Here is a 22,139-nt window from a genome sequence, read left to right as displayed (position 1 = left end):
CACATTATTATGATATCCAAAATAGCACTCATTCCTCAGCATTTTGGAAGTGGCCAAAAGGAACATAAAAAAAAGACCAAGGAGAGACACAGCCCTGATCGAGTCATATTTACCTCAGCAACATTCTCAGGGCCACCAAGTTCATCAATAAGTTCATCCAGGGTATTAGGAGGGAGGTCTTCAGCTAATTTTTCTAGTTTATCAAGTAGGTCTTTCTTCATCTGCTGGGCTCTTTCCACAGCATCCTGACTTGTTATAAGGCTACTGTTACTGTTGGTGTTACTGTTGGCTAGATAAGGCACATTTGGTAAGAAAAAAAAAAAAAATCAGTACAAAGTTTAAATATGTTTTGTTTAAAAAGTACATTTCAAGGACAAAGCAAGCTTCCTCTTAAGATACCTGGTGCACTGTTAGGAGCAGGCAAAATTACTGGCGTAGATGAAAAACTAGGTCGTTTTGATCCAAGACCTGATGCTAATAAGGCACTTTGAATAGAATCTGGATCTATACTTTTCTTTTTTTTTTTATCTTTGTTTTTCTTGTGATCTTTCCTGATTAACCAGGGATCTGAAAGTTAAGAAAAGATGTGTCAAATCATTTGTGAACGAAGCAGAATCTTCAAAGGCAGTAACACTTGAATTTTCTGTATTAACTGGTAACTTATAATTGTCACCAGCTACACTGGTCCAGTAATACATCCAACACACCATAAGGTACAATGCCAGAGTTTGAGGTTAAAAAGCACTACACAAAACAGAGGCCACCATCTCCCATAAATGAGATAAACTACCAAAAGACAAACAAGCTTGGGAGTTGTCCACCAAGCAAAGATGAGAATCTGTGCGATGATTTGTACTGCACAGTGCACGGGGGGGGGGGGGATATATATATATATATATCCCATTTCAGACACAGAGATAAGTATCCTTTAGTTTATATTTAACCGACACACTTACCGTCTTCGTCATCCTCACTAGACTCATCTCTGAACGGGTTGAAGTCATCATCGTCTCCGGAACTCATGTTTTTTGAGCTCTCATAGTCACTTTCTTCATGGTCAGACGCGTCAGATTCACTCCCACTGTCATCAGAACTGCTACCAGTAAGGCCACCTACTTTTCGTGCTTTTTTGGCTTCTCGGGTTATTTCTTCACCTACCCTCAAACCCCCAAACAAGACAGTCAGCCCAAACACACTATTCTAAATATCCAAAAAACTACATTTAACTCATGAGTTATTCAAATGAGAAACACAGAGGGGACGCCTAGGTGGCTCAGTCGGGTAAGCATCCAACTTCGGCTCAGGTCATGATCTCATGGTTCTTGAGTTCAAGCCCCACATCAGACTCTATGCTGACAGCTCAGAGCCTGGAACCTGCTTCAGATTCTGTATCTCTCTCTGTGTGTGCCCCTCCCTCGCTCACTCGTGCTCTGTCTCTCAAAAATGAATAAACATTAGAAAAATAAATGTTTTTAAATCACATGAGAAAACAGAGGAAAAACATTTCCTTAAGTACATAAAATTCACAAGTGTTAACCTTTTAGACTCCCATAAGAAATCAGGTTAAGTTTAGTTATTAAGAAGAAATGAAACATGTCAATACATATCCAAGACTGCCTTTAAATATATGTTTCAAAACAAATTCAGGACAACAGACACAAAACAGAATCTCTGGCATTTTCACACAATCCAACTGCATATCAGGTTGAGAGAACAGACCTAATAATTATAGGTTTATAGAGTACTTAAAAAATAAAATACCTTAAAAAAATAACTTATGGAATACTTAAAAGAAATCTATAACACACCATTTTAGAAATCAAACAAGGTGCTGATTTGAATTATTTTACTGAATATTCAGAAAAGAGATCTGGAACAAACCATTAAAAGTTCACATATTAATGATATATATGGTAAGAACATAACTCAGCAAAAGGAAACGACCACGCGACCATTTAAGAGGCCACTGATTCTAAAACACAGCATTACTTTTTGTGCCACTACCATAAAAAAATGTTCTCAATTATAATAACCAACCCACTTTCAAGCATATTAAAAATGTAGGGGCACTTGGGTGGCTCAGTCAGTTAAGTGTCTGACTCTTGATTTTAGCTCAGGTCATGATCCTAGAGTCGTGGGTTTGAGCCCTGCTTGGGATTCTCTCTCCAACCTCCCTGCCCTTCCCCAGCTCGCGTGCTTTCTCTTTCAAAATAAACTCTAAAAATGTGAAAAACATGTACTTACAACAGATAAAAAAAATTAAGGCTCAAGTATCAGCCACTGTGTTTAGAATACACAGCATCACAGACATTCCAATGGAAGTTATCACTGTCCTAGAGAAAGCCTGTGAAGTTAACTTTTGTTTCTTAATGTTTATTTTTGAGAGAGAGAGAAAGAGAGACATAGCATGAGCAGGGGAGGGGCAGACAGAGGGAGACACAGAATCCAAAGCAGGCTCCAGGCTCTGAGCTGTCAGCACAGAGCCCAATGCGGGGCTCGAATTCACGAATGGTAACATCAAGACCTGAGCTGAAGTCATATACTTAACCGACTAAGCCACCCAGGTGCCCGAGAAGTTAACTTCTGAAAGCCAAACATCTTACTAAGCATCTAAACACAAGCTGAAGTTTGCATATTATAAAATGTCTAGTAAGCACGGAGTGTATTCTTAAAAATAATAAATTAACAAATGACTCTTTAAAGGCTGTAAAAACACCGTATGTGTGTATGCATATGCAGCTATAACAATAGCAAGGCCCAGATTTTGCTGTGTATTGCCCACTAGCTATGTGAACCTGGGAAGATTCCTTAACCTCTTAATCTTTCTGTGCCTTAGTGTCCTCTGTCTAGAAAACAAAAAGCAAGACCTATTTTCATATGGATCCCTTGTGGGTTAAATGAAACAATGTATGGCCAGTGCTTAATATAGTGCCTAGCACCAAACTGTTCAAGTCCTAATTTAAAACAGGGAGTTACTTGTGTGTTCAAAACCACATAGGCAACAGTGAAAATATACAACTACATGCCAATTTAAGGAAGGCAGCTCAATCCCAAAATATAGCTGTTTCAAAATGCTCAAATTTACACTATTTTCAACATCATTTAAAGAAAAAAAACCCACCTTTCCGCTTCTTCACTTTATTTTCTTTACAAGGACTATCTCTTGGTGAACTATTGTTACTTGGAGCTGTCAAATCAATTCCTAACAAACTATACAGTTTTTTTCGATCTGGAGCAGGGAAGTGTTTTTCAATTAGTGACTGCAACACTCCTCTGTTTATAGGAGAAAAAAAAGTGACAATTAGTGGTTCAGTTTGCCAAATAGTTTATTATATATAAAGTCTTACTGAATATATTTTTAAAATACATTTCCTAAAAAGTAAATACTGTATACTTTGTTCAGTTTTACAAAACAGTGATAATCCAGCTGAAATAACTTTAATATTGTAGGTCAACGCTAACTGAAATAAAGTTCAGGCCAAGCCAAATATGCAATTTTTACATTTTCTAGTAACTACATTAAAAAGTAGTAAAAGAAAACTAGACAAACGTTTTTTAATAATACATTTCAGGACACATTCTACTATTATATATCAATGTATCATTTCAAAATGCAATCAGTGAGATGTAAAACATATACTTTAAGTCTTTGAATGAAGTCTCCTGTGTTTACATTCACAGCGTATCTCAATTTGGACTAGCCATTGACAGGCACCCGTGACTAGCTCCTACCATTTTAAACAACATAGTAATAGGCACATAAGTACAAAAGACAACAGATTAGTAGGTGCATGTTTTGTTTTTAGAAGCAGTTTTGGATTATATCCACCTTAAAAGGAACCACTTGAAAATATCGCCTGAGGCAAAAGATAGGTGGGGCAAAGGTTATTTTGCTAATTTTACTACCACAGTTAACATGGCTAGGGTAGGCAAACTGAGAAACGATGTCTAAAAACTTCTTTTTAAAACTCTTTTTGAATATCCCATGATCGCGTGCAATTTTTATACACAGATTACTAAACTGGGGCAAAGTCTACTTATTGTTCGTGTGGATAATGGTAATTTCAAACACACAAAGCTGAAACTAAAACAGAAACTAATCCAAGCTGTCACACATTTCCAAGATCTACAAGACAAAAATCATACCCTTCCATTAGTTCAAATACTGGGCACAATATTGTCAAAATGCTTAACAACTGAGCATTCGTATGCTGTTTTCCAAAGGATATACTGTCATGGATCGCACAGAACTGCAAAAACTAAGATCAGAAAAACTTTAATGATGTTAAGGATGAATCAAAACTTCTGCCTCCAGGAAATGCGAACACTTAAAACTAATCTAAATAAAAACTTAAAACCAAAAACATTACTTGGCAGTTGAAACGAAATCATTCAATTCTCCTCCACCCTCCTCCAAGGCTTCTAATGTTCTAGCTTCTCCTGTCGACTGCAGACCAATTACGACACACTGGAGAGAAAAACAGAATTATAAATAATACCACGCATGTGGTTTCTTAAGATGTATTTTACATATTTAGTTAAGAAAAAGGATTTCAAACAAGAATGACCCATTATTGTACATACGTGCTCATTTATTTATTCTGTATATATCTGAGGCATGCTACTGTGTGTAAAAAACTTAGCTAGGAAATAGGATTACAGCAGTGGACATAATTAAAGCCCCTGCCTCAGTTCTTTGGACTTCAAGTATATCTATATTTTGCTGAAAAGAAAAACCTGTATGGCAATAAATACCCACATGTCATCAGTAGTTATATCTATGGATGGCCAAATTATAGTGGTTTATTTCTTTATACTCTTTTGAGCTATCTAAATTCTTTAAAGAAATGTGTATTTTAAAGTCTGACTGCATTAATACTTTTACAACTCTCAGAAAGAGCAGGCTTTCCAAGCAGAAAGCCTGAACACACAAGACTAGAAAACATAACCAAAGAATAAATCTATTAATGTGTTCTTCAACTTACTTTTCCATTCTTGATTTCTTCTCGAGCTAGTTGCACAACCCTTTTAACTTTGGATGCTATACACAAGTATTTGAAAAATCTCTGGTGAGCAGACCAGAACTGACCCCACATGGATTTCTTCATGCGTTGCTCAGCATCAATCAGATCTGCAGCTTGCTGAAATCGCTCTCTGGCAATGACCCACTGAAGATACACAATCAACATTTTAGATATTTCATCTGTAAGTGTGAATTATTTAAAAATCACTGATTCGGGGCACCTGGGTGCCTCATTCAGTTAAGCGTCCGACTCCTGATTTTGGCTCGGGTCATGATCTCACGGTTTCTGAGTTCGAGCCCCGCATCAGGCTCTACATGCACAGCATGGAGCCTGCTTGGGATTCTCTCTGTCTCCCTTTCTGCCTCCCCCCACCCCCCCCCCCCCCCCCGCTCGTTGTACTTTCTCTCTCTCTCAAAAATAAACAAACATTTTTTAAAAATGACCGATTCAAGCAAAATAATGTCAGGTGCAAGACTACTTAACATTAATTTAATAAACCAACTTCAGTAGCTTGGGAAGCTCTAAACAAATGTTTTTCAGGATGTTCACAGTTGCCTCGAAACTCTTCTTAGCAACTACAGTCATTTTAGGGAATAGTTACACTGTAATTTTAAAACTATGCGACTTAAATAAATGGCTTTTTAAAAAGTTTATGCATTTTGGGGCGCCTGGGTGACGCAGTCGGTTAAGCGTCCGACTTCAGCCAGGTCACGATCTCGCGCTCCGTGAGTTCAAGGTCCGCGTCAGGCTCTGGGCTGATGGCTCGGAGCCTGGAGCCTGTTTCCGATTCTGTGTCTCCCTCTCTCTCTGCCCCTCCCCCGTTCATGCTCTGTCTCTCTCTGTCCCAAAAATAAATAAAAAACATTGAAAAAAAAATTAAAAAAAAAAAAAGTTTATGCATTTAAGTGATCTCTACACTAAATGTGGCTCGAACTCATAACCCTGAAGATCAAGTCACATGCTCTTCGACTGAGCTAGCCAGACACCCCATCGTAAATAGCTTTTTTATGTTGTTTTATTTATTTATATTTACTTGAAAGAGAGAAAGCGCACGTGCGCAAGCGGTGAAGAGAGGCAGAGGGGGAGAGAAAGAATCTTAAGCAGGCTCCACACCCAGCATAGACCCTGATGCGGGGCTCGATCTCATGACCCTGGAATCATGACCTGAGCCGAAATCAAGAGTCAGACACTCAACCGACTGAACTACCCAGGCTCCCCAATAGCTTTTCTCTCCTAATAAATTACTTTAACAAAGAGAAAGCTTAGAAAATTAGGAAAGTAAGGATCTGGTGATTTATCTGTTGTTTTACAGCAAAATATACTCTTGTGGGCTGACAGACATTAAAAATACTAGGAATTAAGAAATAACTTCTCACCAGCTTGACTGCTTTGTTATACATTTTCACATAGCTCTGAGAAAGAAGAACTTCCTCAATTTTGAAGGTCACTCCAGTAAAGCTCAGCTGTCGAGCAATGTACATTCCTCTAAGTTTCATATCCATAGCAACTATTTCCATGGCACCAACACCTCTGAATAAAATTAAAACACACAGTAACTATCATTAAATATAGTAGGGCTTTAATATGAGTGGAAAAGGTTTTAGCAGTAACACCTCTTTTAAACTGCAACTGAGAACAAATAGAGTATACCGTAAACTACCTTACCTCCGTTCTACTGCTTGGATAAAATCACTGAATTCTCTAAATGGAGTTCCCTCGCCCCATATTCCAAGACGGTTCATATAGGCCATGTTTCGTGGTTCAGAAGCACCTGAAAAATCCCAAAACAAAACATGTTATAGCTGAATAAATAACTCACACATGTATCTTTCAAATAAAATAACAACTCACCAGTGGCACTAGCATAAACAACTCTGGCCTTTGGCAATTTGTTCTGAAGCTCTAAAACTGCCAAGCCTGTCTTGGTTGGCTTCGAAGAACCAACAGGACATAAGTTTTTTGCTTTATGGCATTCGTCAAAGACTATCTGTACAGAGTGAATTAAGGAACATATCACAGTAGCAAGTATTTCTAATCTTTAAAGAAGACTTAACTTTTATTTCCTTAAGGTCTTGGGGAACATCCCAAATTTCTGTGGTAGAGGAGTGGGCCAAGTTCAAGATAATCAGGAAGGGAGAGCTGCCACGGATAATAAGCCCCTGAGCATTAACTTTTTAAAATAATACCAACATACCCATCATACAGCTTTGTAAAACCTGTAACATTTTACCTTACTTGCCTCAGATTCTTTTTAAGATCACAAACATAAATGAAGCCCTCTACGTGCCTCTCTTTGACGTAACCCCTCCCTTTCAAGTCTCAGAGGCAACCTCTGATTTGGGTATTTCTATTAACCTGATATTTAATTCTTGATTAGAATGGAGGAAAGGATCCACCCTGGCAAGAAAGGTCCACCACACAATTTTGGCAAATTCTCTAAGTAGAAGTACAATTGGTAACTAACTTAATGAGCATTTTAAAAACTGGCATTCCTCATGCAGGACAGCAAAAGGTTTGCCATGGGTAAACAGGTTTGAACATCACTAAGTTCAGTTTTTTCCCCTTAGTCGTCTCAGGTGCTTTACTATATCAATATGCACCGTGAATCCCCAAAAAGAGGAATATAGCATTCATCACGTCCCACACCTCTTAACATTTCCCTAAACCAGGAGCTTACATACTGGCCTCCTATATGGCAGCTACAAAACAGAATCTTAACTTTCTGACCCCGTGGATGCTGAGCTATCCTAAAAGCTCTCATCCCAGCAATTGCAGTTAACCTCAGGATGTAGTTTTCCAAAGGTTTATTCTCACATGCACTTTTGTGTCATTAAAAAACATAAAAACATTTATTGAAAAGGATACCACTCCATCGAAGTCATCACCACACCAATGCAGAAGTTGTTTTAATCTAGTTTTGTATTTACCACCAGACTGACTTTCACCAATAAGGGAAGAATAGGTAGCAAAAATAACACCCTTTTTCACGCTCCCGTTATGTTTGGAAGAAATTTTTCCATATTTAAACTAAAAAAGAAAAAAGAAGTTATAAATATACTTTTTTCTCTGAAACATTTATCTTACCTAAGCTTCTATAGCAGGAAACTGGTGAGTCTATCATGGGTTTTAGGGAAGTAAAAGGACCCCTAAGACCATACACAAAATTTCTTCTACATACGTATACACACACACGTACCATTGTATGTATGTACGTACACACACACGTAACTTCATGACATAAGGATCCAGTTTTCATCAAAGTCTCAAAAACCTTTTTTTTTTTTTGAGAGAGTGCTGGCAGGGGAGGGGCAGAGGGAGAGGAAAAGACTCCCCTAAGCAGGCTCCACACCCAGCAGGGAGCCACCCAGGCCCTCCTCAAAAAACTTCTATCAACAACAACAACAAAAGATTACAGGGGCTCCTGGGTGGCTAAGTCAGTTAAACATCCTACTCTGGATTTCAATTCATGTCATGATTTCGCCACCATGGGATCAAGCCCCGCTTGGGGCTCTGTGCTGGATGTAGAGCCTGCCTAAGATTCTCTCCTCTCTCCTTGTCCCTCCCCTGCTCCCTCTCTCAAAAACAAAACAAAAAGCCGAAAGGTTATAAACCAAGCTCCCCTCTAAGAAAGAAGTCACGATATTCATTTTACAAATATTTATTGTGCACTTGCTATGTGCCAAGTCACTGTCAGTCCTGTGTCATATATAACGAGCTATGCCAGTCAGTTTTTTAGTTTGAGCTGTCGGTTATCAATTCAAGAACCAGCACCACCAATCCACTCAGTCATACCCCCCCCCCCAAAAAAGCCGATGATGAGCAAGGCAACACTGAACCAACTTAGGGCCACATGCAATGCTTGTCCTTACTTATTTTCAAAAGGCTAACGGGGAGGCACCTGCAGGAACCAGGTCTGTCTATTCCACCCTGGTAACTCCAGCAGTTGGTGCACAGGAGGAGGTTAGTAAGGGTTTGCTAAATGAACATGAAGATTCTTATCACATTAAACTGCTTTAGATACCTACCCACATTTTCTTCTACTTGACAGTATTGTTCTTACATAAACGCAGGTACAGATACACAAATCTACCAGACAAATCTCCAAATCAGTCTCCAAAAGTCAACAATTCCCTATGTGCTGTGATGGGCACACTACCTGTCCACACAGCTTTACTACAGTGCACCCTTCTACACACAGTTGTGAGCTTCAGCATATAAAGTCACCTCAGAAACAAAGACCAACACTGAAGACTGAGAATAAACTCCGTAACGACAGAGACAAGGCCTATTTTGTTTGTCACCACCCAACCGTACCTGGCACAGTAGCTGACATACAGTAATCCACAACCCAATGAGAATGGCTAGCCCTCAACTAATGCTTTCTGTAAAATAACTCACTTGATCTTTGTAACTCTACAAAGTAGAACCTGTTATTATTCCAATCTCACAGATGAATCAATATTTACTGAATGACTGAATAGAAAACTTTCATACCTTATTTAATGAATGAACCAAAATGTTTTTTGCTCCAATATCCCTCAAATCTCTTTCAGCATCATACTTCAAGTCATTTGAAACACTGAACCTGCCACATAAAAAAGAAAAAAAAAAACACACACACACACACAAATTAAATGCAAATTCCATCAATCTAGCAGTACTCAGGATAAATAAAACCAGGCCTCGACACTTAAAAAATACACCTACTCAGTAATAAAACCCATCTCACATGCGTAAGTAATTATTCACAAAAGAAAGCTTACACAGTCTTTGGCACTTACTTACCATAATGCTCTTTTTCTACTCAACAAATAATTTTCATAGATGATTCCTGCTATCGTCCTTCCTTTTCCTACACCAGCACCATCACCTATTAAGAAGCCAGCACGATCTCCATTAGGTAGGAATGTTTCATGTTGCTAAAAAAGAGAAAGTTGATAATTAATCTACTCCTTCAAATACCTTAGCCATCAGTCTTTTAAACAGGAAAATATTAATGTGATTTATGCGTATACAAATGACATACACTTTGGCTTAGTATGAATACTTTCTTTATATTTACTAAGTATTGTTTCTTGCCACACTCACATGCACCAGGTAACTGAAGTCAACAAACTGGTGAGCATTCTCCCATACCTGTTTCAACATTTATTTATTTTTGGGACAGAGAGAGACAGAGCATGAACGGGGGAGGGGCAGAGAGAGAGGGAGACACAGAATCGGAAACAGGCTCCAGGCTCCGAGCCATCAGCCCAGAGCCCGACGCGGGGCTCGAACTCACGGACCGCAAGATCGTGACCTGGCTGAAGTCGGATGCTTAACCGACTGCGCCACCCAGGCGCCCCTCCCATACCTGTTTCAATGCTTGCAGAGTCAAATACAAACTTTTAATCACACATAAACATGGGGGATGGTTAGCTGTTTGGCCATTACTTATTTTACAGAAATGGAGTACGACAGAAGCCCTCTCAAGACAACTAGCATAACTCTAATTCATGGTTTTAAAAGACACTAATACCACAGTTTATTCAAACACCCACAAGGGTATGGGCTTTTAAGTCTTTTCCAGCATTCTACCACCAAAGTTAAAAAAGCTGCAACAAATAGTCATCCACCAAAAACAAAAACAAAGTCAACCACCCATCTATCCATCTCCTTAATATATATGTTCTCAATCTAATAGTTCTGTCGAATAGACTTCCAATAATACACTTGTTAGGTCAGAGGACATATGTTATTTTTTCAAGCAAGCTCTGCGCCCAACGTGGGGCTTGAACTCGTGACCCCGAGATCAAGAGTTGCATGACTCCAAGATCAAAAGTTGCATGACTGAGCCAGCCAGGCGCCTTAAGATATATGTATTTTTAATTTTAATACACATTCCAAAAAGGCTGTAACATTTGTCGTTTCTAGTAGAAACGCGCACCTCCTGAATCCATGCTACCTCTTTAATTATCAGACACGTGAAACTTCTATAAAAATCACATTCACAAGTTTTTCATGCAAGGAAAACGTAACCTTTGCATTAAAACAACTGTATTATATGGACCAGGATTCAAAGATAAATATTGTATGTAGCTACGAAATATTATTGCTTACCTGCGCTGCATAAGTAATTGCCTCAAGCTGTAACGCTGATAACCAGCCATTATCAATGGTTTCTTCAGAAATGGATGTTTTGTACCAAACATCAGGAGGAGTAACACTGGATAAAGAACTAGTTTCCACTACAGCATCTGGATGACGTAGGCCAATTTTTACTGAACGAAAAATTTAAAAAACTTCATTTTAATTTTTCTAGGTAATAACACTTCCAGTTTTGTTATATGATATTGCCATATTTTTCCTATCATAGAAAAAGTAAAAGTAAATAAGTAACTATACACCTCAGGATTCTATAAAGGCACTGATGGGTGGTAAATTACTATTTTTAAATTTGACTAAAAGGACCTATTTATCAAATACTCATGCTTTAAATAAAGACCCGCTGATTAAAAAAGTCTAGAAAAATATGGACTTGGTTCATACCACCAGGTTCTCCAATAGCAACAAACACAATCCTAGATTTGGGAATTTATTTGAATGAATCATTCCCTTGCATCAGTGAAACAAAAGTTTGGAATGTAATTTTATTTTGAAAGGGATTTTAATGGAAATCTTGGCCATAAAATTAAACAGCAACTAATTCCCCAAAATGCATTATGTGAATAGCTTTAAACAGAGGTCAGCAAACCTCTTCTATATATAGTCAGACAATAAATATTTCCAGCTTTGCAGAGTATCTGCAAAGTATCTGGTGTTACTGAACATCGGTATTGTAGCAACGTAAAAGCAGCCATAGCCAATTAATAAATAAACTCACGCGCATGGTTATGTTCCAATAAAACTTTATAAAAACAAGCAAAAGTCCAAATTTAGTTTGCTGACTTTGGTTTCAAGGGCCATGGATAAACTCTCAATCCTTTTATGAACTATTATGGGTGGGAGGGAGAAAATACCCATTTCGGATACCACAACCTGAAGTTCGTAGTTTAAAAATGTATACAGGTATGTAAGTATATGTGTATGTATTATTTTTAAGTAGCTTCCACATCCACGTGGGGCTTGAACTTACAACTCTGAAATCAAAAGCTACATGTTCTACCAGCTGAGCAAGCCAAGTGCTCTTTTTTTTTTTTTTTTTTTTCAACGTTTATTTATTTTTGGGACAGAGAGAGACAGAGCATGAACAGGGGAGGGGCAGAGAGAGAGGGAGACACAGAATCGGAAACAGGCTCCAGGCTCTGAGCCATCAGCCCAGAGCCTGACGCGGGGCTCGAACTCACGGACCGCGAGATCGTGACCTGGCTGAAGTCAGACGCTCAACCGACTGCGCCACTCAGGTGCCCCCCAAGTGCTCTTTAAAGTTCGTCAAAAAACAATTATTTTTACTGTATGTTCACTAACTTGGATTTAAATTAAAAAATAAAATTTAATTAAAAAAATTGTTTTTCTTTTACTTCTAAAGTTCATTTTAGGGGCACCTGGGTGACTCAGTCAATTAGGTGTCTGACTCTTGGGTTTCAGCTCAGGTTTCAGTTCTCACAGTTTATGACATTAAGTCCTGAGTCGGGTTCTGTACTAACACCATGGACCTGCTTGGGAGTTCCCTCTCTCCCTGTCCTTCCCTGGCTCGCTCTCTCAAAATACATAAATAAACTTAAATAAATAAATAGAGACACCTGGGTGGCTCAGTAGGTTGAGCGTCCAATGTCGGCTCAGGTCATGATTTCATGGTTCATGGGTTCAAGGCCCCACACATCCAGCACTCTGCTGTCAGTGTGGAGCCCGCTTTGGATTCTCTATTCCTCTCTCTTTCTGCACCTTCTCCTCTTCCACTCACACGCATGCACGCTCTCTCTCAAAAATAAACATTAAAAATAAATAATTTCTTTTTTAATAGCCAGAAAATTATGGGAGCTTGAAGTCCATACACAGTTGGTAAACAGATTTTTTAGTTCAAGTGGTAATATTAATGGCTTTTTATAGAAACTCAGAGTACATAAAAGATTCTAGCCATGTGTATATTTTTTCCATCTTATCACCACCATATAATGAGAGTGAACATTTGTTTTTTTTTGAGAGGGAGGGAGTACATGCTCGAAGCAGGAGGGAGGTGGGGAGAGGGAGAATCTCAAGCAAGCTCCATGCCGAACTGAAGCCCCACTGGGTTCAAATGCACAATCATGAGATCGTGACCTGAGTGAGCCTAAATCAAGAGTCGGGCACTTAACCAACTGAGCCACCCAAAGTGAACATTTTTCTACTAAAGTTAAAAACTATTAATTTTCAGTTTGACATAGTATAGTGGTCACTAAAAAAATAAAACATGGTTGTTACGGCAAAAAGGGAGAAATGTTAATGTACACTATTGAAATAAATAGCACATTGTATTTTTAAGATTCCCGTGCTTTTGTTTGCATAAAGTATATAAAGCTAAGGTACAGACTTACACCTCTATAATTCACTATGATTTTATACCTGCTGCTGACATGAGCAAAATTAACTTGAAACAAAATAAAGCCCAAGCTTTTTTACTCTTAGTTTTAAAGGACTTCAACCCAAAACAGTTTTAACTTTCTGTAGGAAAAAATACACCAGTAAAATTTTCACCTAGATATTTTAAAACCTGTAATAGTTTAAAACAGATTATAAGGCTCACACTTCTCAAATTCCAAGGTACCCAATATTGATAGATCCTAATAGGTAATAACATGTGTGGGAAAGTTACTTAAGTTCAAGAGGAACCCAAAAGTCTTTCATCATTTTGACAAATCCCAAAGACATACATTTTATTGGCATATATTCTGCGTAGGTTTCTGCATGACCCATTTCTTCTTCATCTTCCTCCTCTGGTTCATCTTCCTCTTTCACAACAGGGACCTTCTGTAACATAGAGCATGATCAGAGACTGGAGGTCCAGCCAACACACAGGAAAACTCCTCTGTAGGAATACTAGCAATCTTCAGTCTTGGAAACATGACATTCCTCTTCTATGTTCCCTCAAAGCTGGATCACACTTTGGTTCTTCCGTGCTTCTCTGATGAGCAAAGATAATCCATGCCCTACTCTCAGCTCTAACACACTGCTGGGTCACCTCAGGGCTCCACTTCCTTCCAGTCACTACCTCTCAAACTACTTTCCCCTTTGCCTACCACCCTCCCTGATGCCCAGAACTCTTTCTAATCTCAGTCCTTGTCAGTTCCAGGACGAGAAGGACCAAAAGGCTTAGGAAGGAAGGTGGATGAGCCCCAGCAGCTCATCCTACAACATCAATGGCAGAAACCACTGAAGCCACACATCCCACCCTCATTTTAGTGAACCTTCATGTCACCTGTCTTCTCTCCCTCGGACATTGAAACTAAAACCCCAGAAAACTCTGGATTTAAAGGTTCTTCTGAAGGACGGAGCATTTACTTCAGACATCTGTGTCTCCACAAACACAACAATCACATATAAGAAAGCCATATCACTTACTCTCTAATCCCTGGCACACGTGAAAATGAAATGGGGAGCTATTAGTTAAGTACACCAGGAAAACTAGAATAAAGCCAGACTGTCCTAGACAACTTGTGCGAATGGTTACCAATCACATGTTCCTTTTTTTCTTCACAGAATCTTAAAGGAGGAGTGGTAGGGAGAAATAGGGGAATAGAAAGCCCCTGAACAAACCTCTTTTCACTACAAGTAAACCAACACCAAAGATATTTATTAATGTGCTTGTTCAAGAAAGATTATAGAGAAAAATCTGTGAAATCCAGTATATCCAGAAAAGGAGGGGGAAAAAAAAAAAGAGAGAGGGAGAAGCCAGTCAGGGCCTACAGGCAACGCAAAGGATAACAAAACTTTGAAAGGTAAGGGCAGGCTCTTCGATTTCTTTTTGTCTAGAGTTATGATGGCAAACAGATGCTCAATAAAAGTGGGAAGGAAGAGAGAGATGGTAGATAAACATTCAATCAACATCAATCCATGGAATCCTTAGGAAAAAAATCCAAAAAAGTTCCGAATGTTCTTAGAAAGTATGCCAAAATAAAACTCAACTTGAGAAACCGGAGACAAAGTGGGGTTGGCAAGGAAACACATACAAATCCTCATTCTGCTGTTAATTTGTGTGGCCTTGCTTAAATCACTTAAATTCTGTGTCTTCCCCATCCCACCTTCAGCCCTTTCCCCACGTTATCAAATAAGACTAGGGGACCTGGGGAGCTCAGTGGGTTGGGCTTCCGACTTCAGGTCATGATCTCCCAGTTCGTGAGTTCAAGCCCCATATCGGGCTCTCTGCTGTCAGTGCAGAGCCCGCTTCAGATCCTGTCCTCCTCTCTTAGCTCCTCCCCCACTCATGCTCTCTCTCTCAAAAATAAATAAAACACAAAACATTGAAAAAAAAAAAAAAAAAAGAATGCATACTATGCTAAATGACCAGCCTCCTTCCCTCTCCATCTTATCTTCCCTTACCTGAATTTAAAAAAGAAAAAAAAAAAAAAAAAATCACCAAGAGTGTTAACTGGAAGATAAGCTGGTCTGCTGTCTGGTCACAAAATCCAGGGACACACAGGTAAATTTCAAAGCCAATAAAAAGGCAACTGAGGGTCCCCAAGCTTCAGGTCAAGGAGATAAATGAGGGGGAGTGGGGAGACTATGGTACCTGCGGAACGCCCACCCAACACACAAAGTCCACGTTCCTACTCAGCCAGAAGCCTGTTCAGGTGGGAATGTGGGCCCACAGTCGTCAGGTACTCCTGTTTTTCAGGAGAACCTGGAAATCAGAGGATTTTTATGTGGTAGCAACAAATTCAAATTTTTTCAAAATACTGTGGAGTCCCACCCAACAAAACACATTTGTCAACAATGTGGCTTTGGTCCACAGTCTACCAGTTTGTGATCTCTGCTAGAGATACAGATTTTTTTTTTTTTTTTAAGTAAGCTCTATGCCCAACGTGGGGCCAGAACTCAAGACCTCAAGATCAAGAGTCATATGCTCCACTGACTGAGCCAGTCAGGCGCCCGTTAGATGTTTCTTTCTTTTTTTTTTTTTTTAAAGTTTATTGGTTTTGAGGGAGGGAGGGAGGGAGGGAGGGAGAGAGAGAGAGAGAGAGAGAGAGAGAGGGAGAGGGACGGAGGGAGGGAGAGAATGAGTAGGATAGGGGCAGAGAGAGAGAGAGAGAGAGAGAGAGAGAGAGAGGGAGGGGGAGAGAGAGAGAGACAGGGAGGGAGAGAGAGAGAATTCCAAGCAAGCTCCACGCTGTCAGCACAGAGCCTGACGTGGAGCTTGAACCCACAAACTGTGGGATCATGACCTGAGCCAAAGCTGGATGCTCAACCAACTGAGCCACCCAGGTGCCCCTCTTTTTTTTTAATATTTATTTTTGAGAGAGAGAGAGAAAAAGCACGAGCGGGGGAGGGGCAGAGAGAGAAGGAGACAGAGTAGAGTATCTGAAGCGTGCTCTGTGCAGAGAGCCCCATGCAGGGCTTGAACTCACGAATCGAGAGATCATGACCTGAGCTGAAGCCACCCAGGCACTCCCTGTTAGAGGTTTCTTAACTGCAAGGACAACAAAGAACTTCTGGCATATTATGGGCAAACATAAGCTGAACTGGGAACCTGAGTACTACATACATTTTTTTAAAGAAAAACGCAATCTCAGGGTATCTAGGTGGCTCAGTTGGTTAAGTGTCAGACTTGGGTTCAGTCATGATCTCATGGTTCATGAGTTCGAGCCATGCATGGGGCTGTCTGCTGTCAGAACAGAGCCCGCTTGGGATCTTCTGTCCCCCATTCTCTGCCCCTCCCTGGCTGGTTCTCTCTCAAAAATAAACTTAAAAAAAATTAAAAAAAAGAAAAGAAAAACGCAATTGTATTTTCTAAAAATCAACTTCCGTGTAAGTTGCTGGCACACAACTATTAAGTAAACTGGGTCCGGCCAGCATTCACTCTCCTAGTCCCTGTTCAAAACCTCAGGCACAGACAGCTGCACTGTGTCTCCAGTTCCTTATTCCGTCCCCAAGTCTTAGCAATCCTCTGGTATTGTTACATGTTTTCCTTTTTTTCTTCCCTCTCACCTTGTTCCAATCATTCTCTTTGTAGTCCCCCAAGTTTAATTTCTAATACTTCCTTCTGGAGTACTTAACCAAAGGGTCTTCCCCCCACCAACCCATCCTGAGTCACTAACAGGATCCTCCACTTCCAGTGGCCCTGACTGGTGCTGCACCAAATCCAAATCTTTCAAACTCAACTCAGAACCCTCCAAAGTGCCAAATCCAACTATTCGAACTTCCTCATGGCTTACGGTCACCTAAACATATAGCCGTCTCCTCTGTGCCAATGCATTAGCTCCCTTCCTAAAATGCCCTCCTACAGTGTCTCCAAACTCAACACCCAATCTCCATTATATCTCTGCCACAAAATGAAATCTTCTCAGGCCATGTGAGTCCAGGGAGACCTCCTCTTCCTCCAAAGTCATAACCCTAATGGTGACTGTCCCAATGTACTTTTTGCTGTACCTTCTATTACTACTTACACCATGTGCTTGTCAAATTGTGTGATTATGGAAGGGGGAACCATGTAGTATACCTCTTGTACAAACCCACCACACACATGCAGTGTTATACACAGCAATGAAATAAATGTACAGAATTAATTAACCCAAAACATACAACATTTCCAAACTATAAGGAAAAAGATTACTTGTAACTAGAACATTATATGATCTGACAGTTCAGAACTAGCTATACATGCAAGTTCAATCCTAAAATGGACAGTTATCAAACACTTTTGGTTAACTCACATTGTCTTTGTCTACCAGATGAGATCCACACAAAAAGGATGTGAGTACCGCGTGTAATACTACACCCTATCAAATATGCAAGTTATTATCACCTTGTTCAGTATGTTAGTTTACTTCAGTGAGATTTAATGCTTACTCATTAGTTTATGCAGTTGAGTAGCCCCCCTTCACCCCAAAAAAGTTTTCTGAGGGTTGTTTTAGAGTACTTTTAGCCAAATGTACTTCCATAACACAATACAGATACAGCTTTTAAAACTCACCATGGTTGGGGAAAAACTCCTCATTTTCATGTCGTTTATCCATATTCTCGCTACTTCTTTATTAGAAGACTCCTTCTTTACTGTACCATTGCTTACATCAGCTGAGGGGGAGAGTCATGACATTTTAGAACGATTTCTGAATTTCTTTTCCAACAGTTTTTTAAAAACTCAGTAGTTTACCCACTTCACAAATGAAAAAATACCTATCTGCTTATCACTACCTTAAATTAAGCATAAGGATAAAAACATGCAAGGCAATGTGTTATCGTGGAGGTGAGAATTAACCTTAGAAAACAAGTTACCTTAAACGGATATGCATGTACAGGAAACTTGAAAACTATCAAAAAGACACCTTAATCAGAATATTTGATAGTTTCTTTCAACACAAACACCAAGAGCTAGCATTACTTTGGGACACTTCACTTGGTTCATCAAAAAACCCCACAAAACTTGGTATTATCACCAAGACAGAATCAATCTCACCTGAGTTGATGATACTTGCTTTCAAGGCAAAATAATTCTTTCTTGGAAGGAAAAAAGAAAAAAATTGGGAAATTCTACGTTCCTCCTCTCCTCAAAGATCCGAACAATGAATTTTTTCTTCTTCTATACCAGTGGTTTGCAAACTCTTTTTACACACAGCAAGAGAACTGAATCCTTCAATTTGAGTACTAGGCCAAGGAGAACTTCTTGACTGAGGAGTCTAGAGCCCCGTAACCAGCCTACATCCCTGAAGTGATCGCTTCAGGTACCTGGGATCCTTGAGACCACAGTGTGAGAATCACGCCAGGAGCACTGACCGGATCTGATCTATTCTACCAAAAGATAGGGAGTGTTTGGAGGCCTGTCACTTGGGACTCCAAAATAACAAAGTGTTAACAAAATAAGGAGGTCAGAACAGAGATAACGGATTTATCTGTTTAACGTAACTGTGGGAGAGCCAGTGAACAGTTCACAGAGTTACAGAAGCGGACTCAGAACCCAGAGACCCAAAGAGCTCATGGCTCCAAAAGGCGCAACACCCATAGCTAAGTGAGGGAGGAACATGCAAAATCTTGCTCTTTGCAGTTTCATACTTTTATTGTTCTTCCCCTTTAGTAAAAAGATGATCCTCTGCTACAACACAAAAGTATGCTTATCTTCGGCATTCACTTACATGTTTCTTTTTCAGCCCTGGTCTAGTCTGACGGTTTCTCAGGCTTCCACACAAAGATGGCCTTGATTTGTACTCTTGTCTTTTTAAAATTACTCCACTGGATGTGGTAGATGTTACTGTACTTACTATGTATTACTGGATCAGCTCCAAACCTATCCTGTTTTGTTTTGCTTTCTGAACTTCCCTCACAATAACAGTCTTCTTTACATTATGAGGACATTTGCTCTGAGGGGTAGAATGCTCAGAAAGCCACTCAAAAAAGCAGCAGTATTTCCTCAAACCCAAAAACTTTTAATGAAAGTTGCTTCCAAAACTGATCACCCCACCCCACCCCACCCCTAAGTCTCCCAAGAGCCATCCCAGATGCTGCCCTGCACCCCAGCCAGGTCAGGGCCACGGTCCTGCTCTCCATGGCAGAAAATAAAAATCTGTCCTAAGGCAGTTAAAATTATTTTTCAGTTGGCATCTAGCTGCCAGGCTGCAGTTAGTTCAGGACAATGACCTTGAGTAAACTATAACCATAAAGCCACAATGGTATGGACTCAAAGAAAAGATTAAATAATTTGATATTTTTAATTGCATCTCTCACTGGAGACAAAGTTAGTTCTACATCGCGCTACAAACCCTTTTTGACCACTGCTTTCGAACGCCCCGGCCTTCTTCTTTATAAACATAAGCACAACTTCCAAGCAGTCAATTCTGTCCCTAAATTATATATTGGTCTATATCAGGTATTAGAACTTATTTATTTCCCACAATTAGAAATACAAATTGATAGGTACAATACCTATCACCTCATTCCAAAACCCTAATAAAATGCTATTTATGTGCCAGCGTAAATCATCAGGAACCTCCATTCTATCTCCTTAATCCAAACATACAATAATCTCAAAGAAATCTACTTTAAAAAAAGGCACCAATTCCTATGCTAAACCTATACAATAGTGGTCAGCTCAGACTATGACTGAGGTCAGTTACGGTTTCCAACAGTGCCTGCCATGGTACTGTTACATAAAAGGCACTCAAATAGGTGTGCCTGGGTGGCTCAGTCGGTTAAGCGGCCGACTTCGGCTCAGGTCCATGATCTCGCAGTCCGTGAGTTTGAGCCCCGCGTCGGGCTCTATGCTGACAGCTCAGAGCCTGGAGCCTGTTTCAGATTCTGTGTCTCCCTGTCTCTGACCCTCCCCCGTTCATGCTCTGTCTCTCTCTGTCTCAAATAAACGTTAAAAAAAATTAAAAAATAATAATAATAATAAAAAAAAAAAGGCACTCAAATATATTTCAGCAGAATGTAGAGGGAAGGAAAGAATATCCCTCTTAAGAGTTCACATTTTTCAGTTTCTAAAACTATACTAAAATTTTTAAAAACACCAATTAATTCTATTTTACCCTTAAAAATCACCTCAATACACTAAACACGAAGCTTCCTCTGAACGTTCCACTTAAAACTGTAACCTCTTCCTGCCCTGTACCCCATTTTCTATTTCTTTCCACAGAGCTTGTCCGTATCAGACGTACTGTATAACTTATTTTGTTTATTGTCTGCATCTCTCCACTAGGATGCAAGCTCCATGAGAGCAGAGATTCCAACAGTTTTTCTCCCAGCCATAGCCTCAAAACCCCAGAACAGTACTTGGCATATAGAAGGCACTCAATAAATATTTGTTGAATAAATGAGCAACAACAAACTCCAAAGAAAAACTACAAAATCTATATTCTTTATGCATAAATGAACTCTTTAAAAATGTAATCAAACCACTGTGGAACTTTTTCCTGTTAAACCCTATCCTTAAGGTATTATGGATTATCTAGTGGTGATGGTTTAACAACTGTGAATATACTATAATCTACTCAACCGTATACTTTAAAAAGGTAAAATTTATCGTATGCACGTTATATTTCAATAAAGCTGTTTTTTTAGAAAGTTATTATATGGGTGCTCATTCTTCAAAAAAAATGCAGTAAATTATTTTATAATGAAAACATATGTATTTTAAAAGGGAATTTACTAAATACACGACTATCCACGAGCAATGAAGCCAGTGACAGGCAAAATCATAAAGCTGTAAAAGTCACAGTAAAGCAGTAAAGTATCAGTTTAAAGCCAGTTACCTCACACATGGTCCAAGGACCACCAGCAATAACACCTCCAAAAAGCTTGTTAGAAAAATGCAGAATCTTGGGCCCTACCCAGACCTACTGAATCTGATTCTGGCTGTGAACAAGATCACATAAAGTTTGAGAAGAACAGATTTAAAGGACCAAGAAAGTGTTAACCAGTTATTCCCAGTATATAAAACCAGTATCTCATGGTGTTAATGATTGTAGCCACCTGGAAATTTCATATTTTACTTCAAGGTAAATGCTAAGGCTTCTAAATTTCTTCTTCCTTTGTACTGTATAAATACTGTAATTGTACAGAGTCATGCAGACATCTCCTTCCTGCCCAGTTCTTTTAAGACCCAAGCAAACCCTTAAAAACACACTGACCTATCTTACCTCAGGGAGACAGGTGACACCATAGAAAATAGAAAGACTTACTAGCTGCTGTTGCAACTGGCTGAGCAATATTAGCTGGTGGCTTCAGTTTCATGAGTTCGTTCAGACTATTATTTTTTAGTAGATCCTTCAGCTGAACCTGGTCTTTTGAGGGTGCAGAGGTCATGGCATTTCGTACTGCTGGTGCTGAGACTGAAGGGCGTGTGTTTGCAGTAGTCTGGATAAACTTTGTTAATGTGATGGTCTGCCTATTCGTTGTTACAGGCGGTGTTTTAGTCATTACAATTGTAGATCCCAAGGTCGGAAGCTGATTTATTTGATTCAGCACAAATGTTGTAGTAGATGGAGGCTGCTGCTATAAAAGAAAACCATAACA

At 39.5% G+C, this 22,139-nt stretch overlaps 1 protein-coding gene across 5 annotated transcripts in view; it reads right to left on the bottom strand.

Annotated features, from left to right (window-relative positions):
• The window catches only part of SBNO1 (strawberry notch homolog 1), a 53,925-nt gene that overhangs the window by 20,740 nt on the left and 11,046 nt on the right, over positions 1-22,139 (bottom strand). For 3 of the 5 annotated variants that reach the window (XM_023241333.2, XM_023241336.2, XM_019814465.3), the window contains 16 exons: positions 21,806-22,118; positions 18,109-18,209; positions 13,853-13,949; positions 11,124-11,284; positions 9,810-9,943; positions 9,519-9,609; positions 7,890-8,051; positions 6,876-7,011; positions 6,690-6,795; positions 6,401-6,554; positions 4,986-5,168; positions 4,371-4,468; positions 3,122-3,273; positions 957-1,154; positions 400-567; positions 114-289 (listed from right to left, as the gene is read on the bottom strand). In XM_023241333.2, coding sequence (XP_023097101.1) covers positions 114-289; positions 400-567; positions 957-1,154; positions 3,122-3,273; positions 4,371-4,468; positions 4,986-5,168; positions 6,401-6,554; positions 6,690-6,795; positions 6,876-7,011; positions 7,890-8,051; positions 9,519-9,609; positions 9,810-9,943; positions 11,124-11,284; positions 13,853-13,949; positions 18,109-18,209; positions 21,806-22,118 — 2,430 coding nt within the window. The remainder of the gene's footprint in view (positions 1-113; positions 290-399; positions 568-956; positions 1,155-3,121; positions 3,274-4,370; positions 4,469-4,985; positions 5,169-6,400; positions 6,555-6,689; positions 6,796-6,875; positions 7,012-7,889; positions 8,052-9,518; positions 9,610-9,809; positions 9,944-11,123; positions 11,285-13,852; positions 13,950-18,108; positions 18,210-21,805; positions 22,119-22,139) is intronic. The other 2 variants (XM_023241334.2, XM_023241335.2) reach the window with 2 other exon arrangements.

Source organism: Felis catus, chromosome D3 (genome assembly GCF_018350175.1).
Source record: "Felis catus isolate Fca126 chromosome D3, F.catus_Fca126_mat1.0, whole genome shotgun sequence".
Classification (NCBI taxonomy): Eukaryota; Metazoa; Chordata; class Mammalia; order Carnivora; family Felidae; genus Felis; species Felis catus.
Note: the sequence above shows the minus strand (reverse complement) of the source record. Positions and strands in the feature narration are given on the sequence as shown.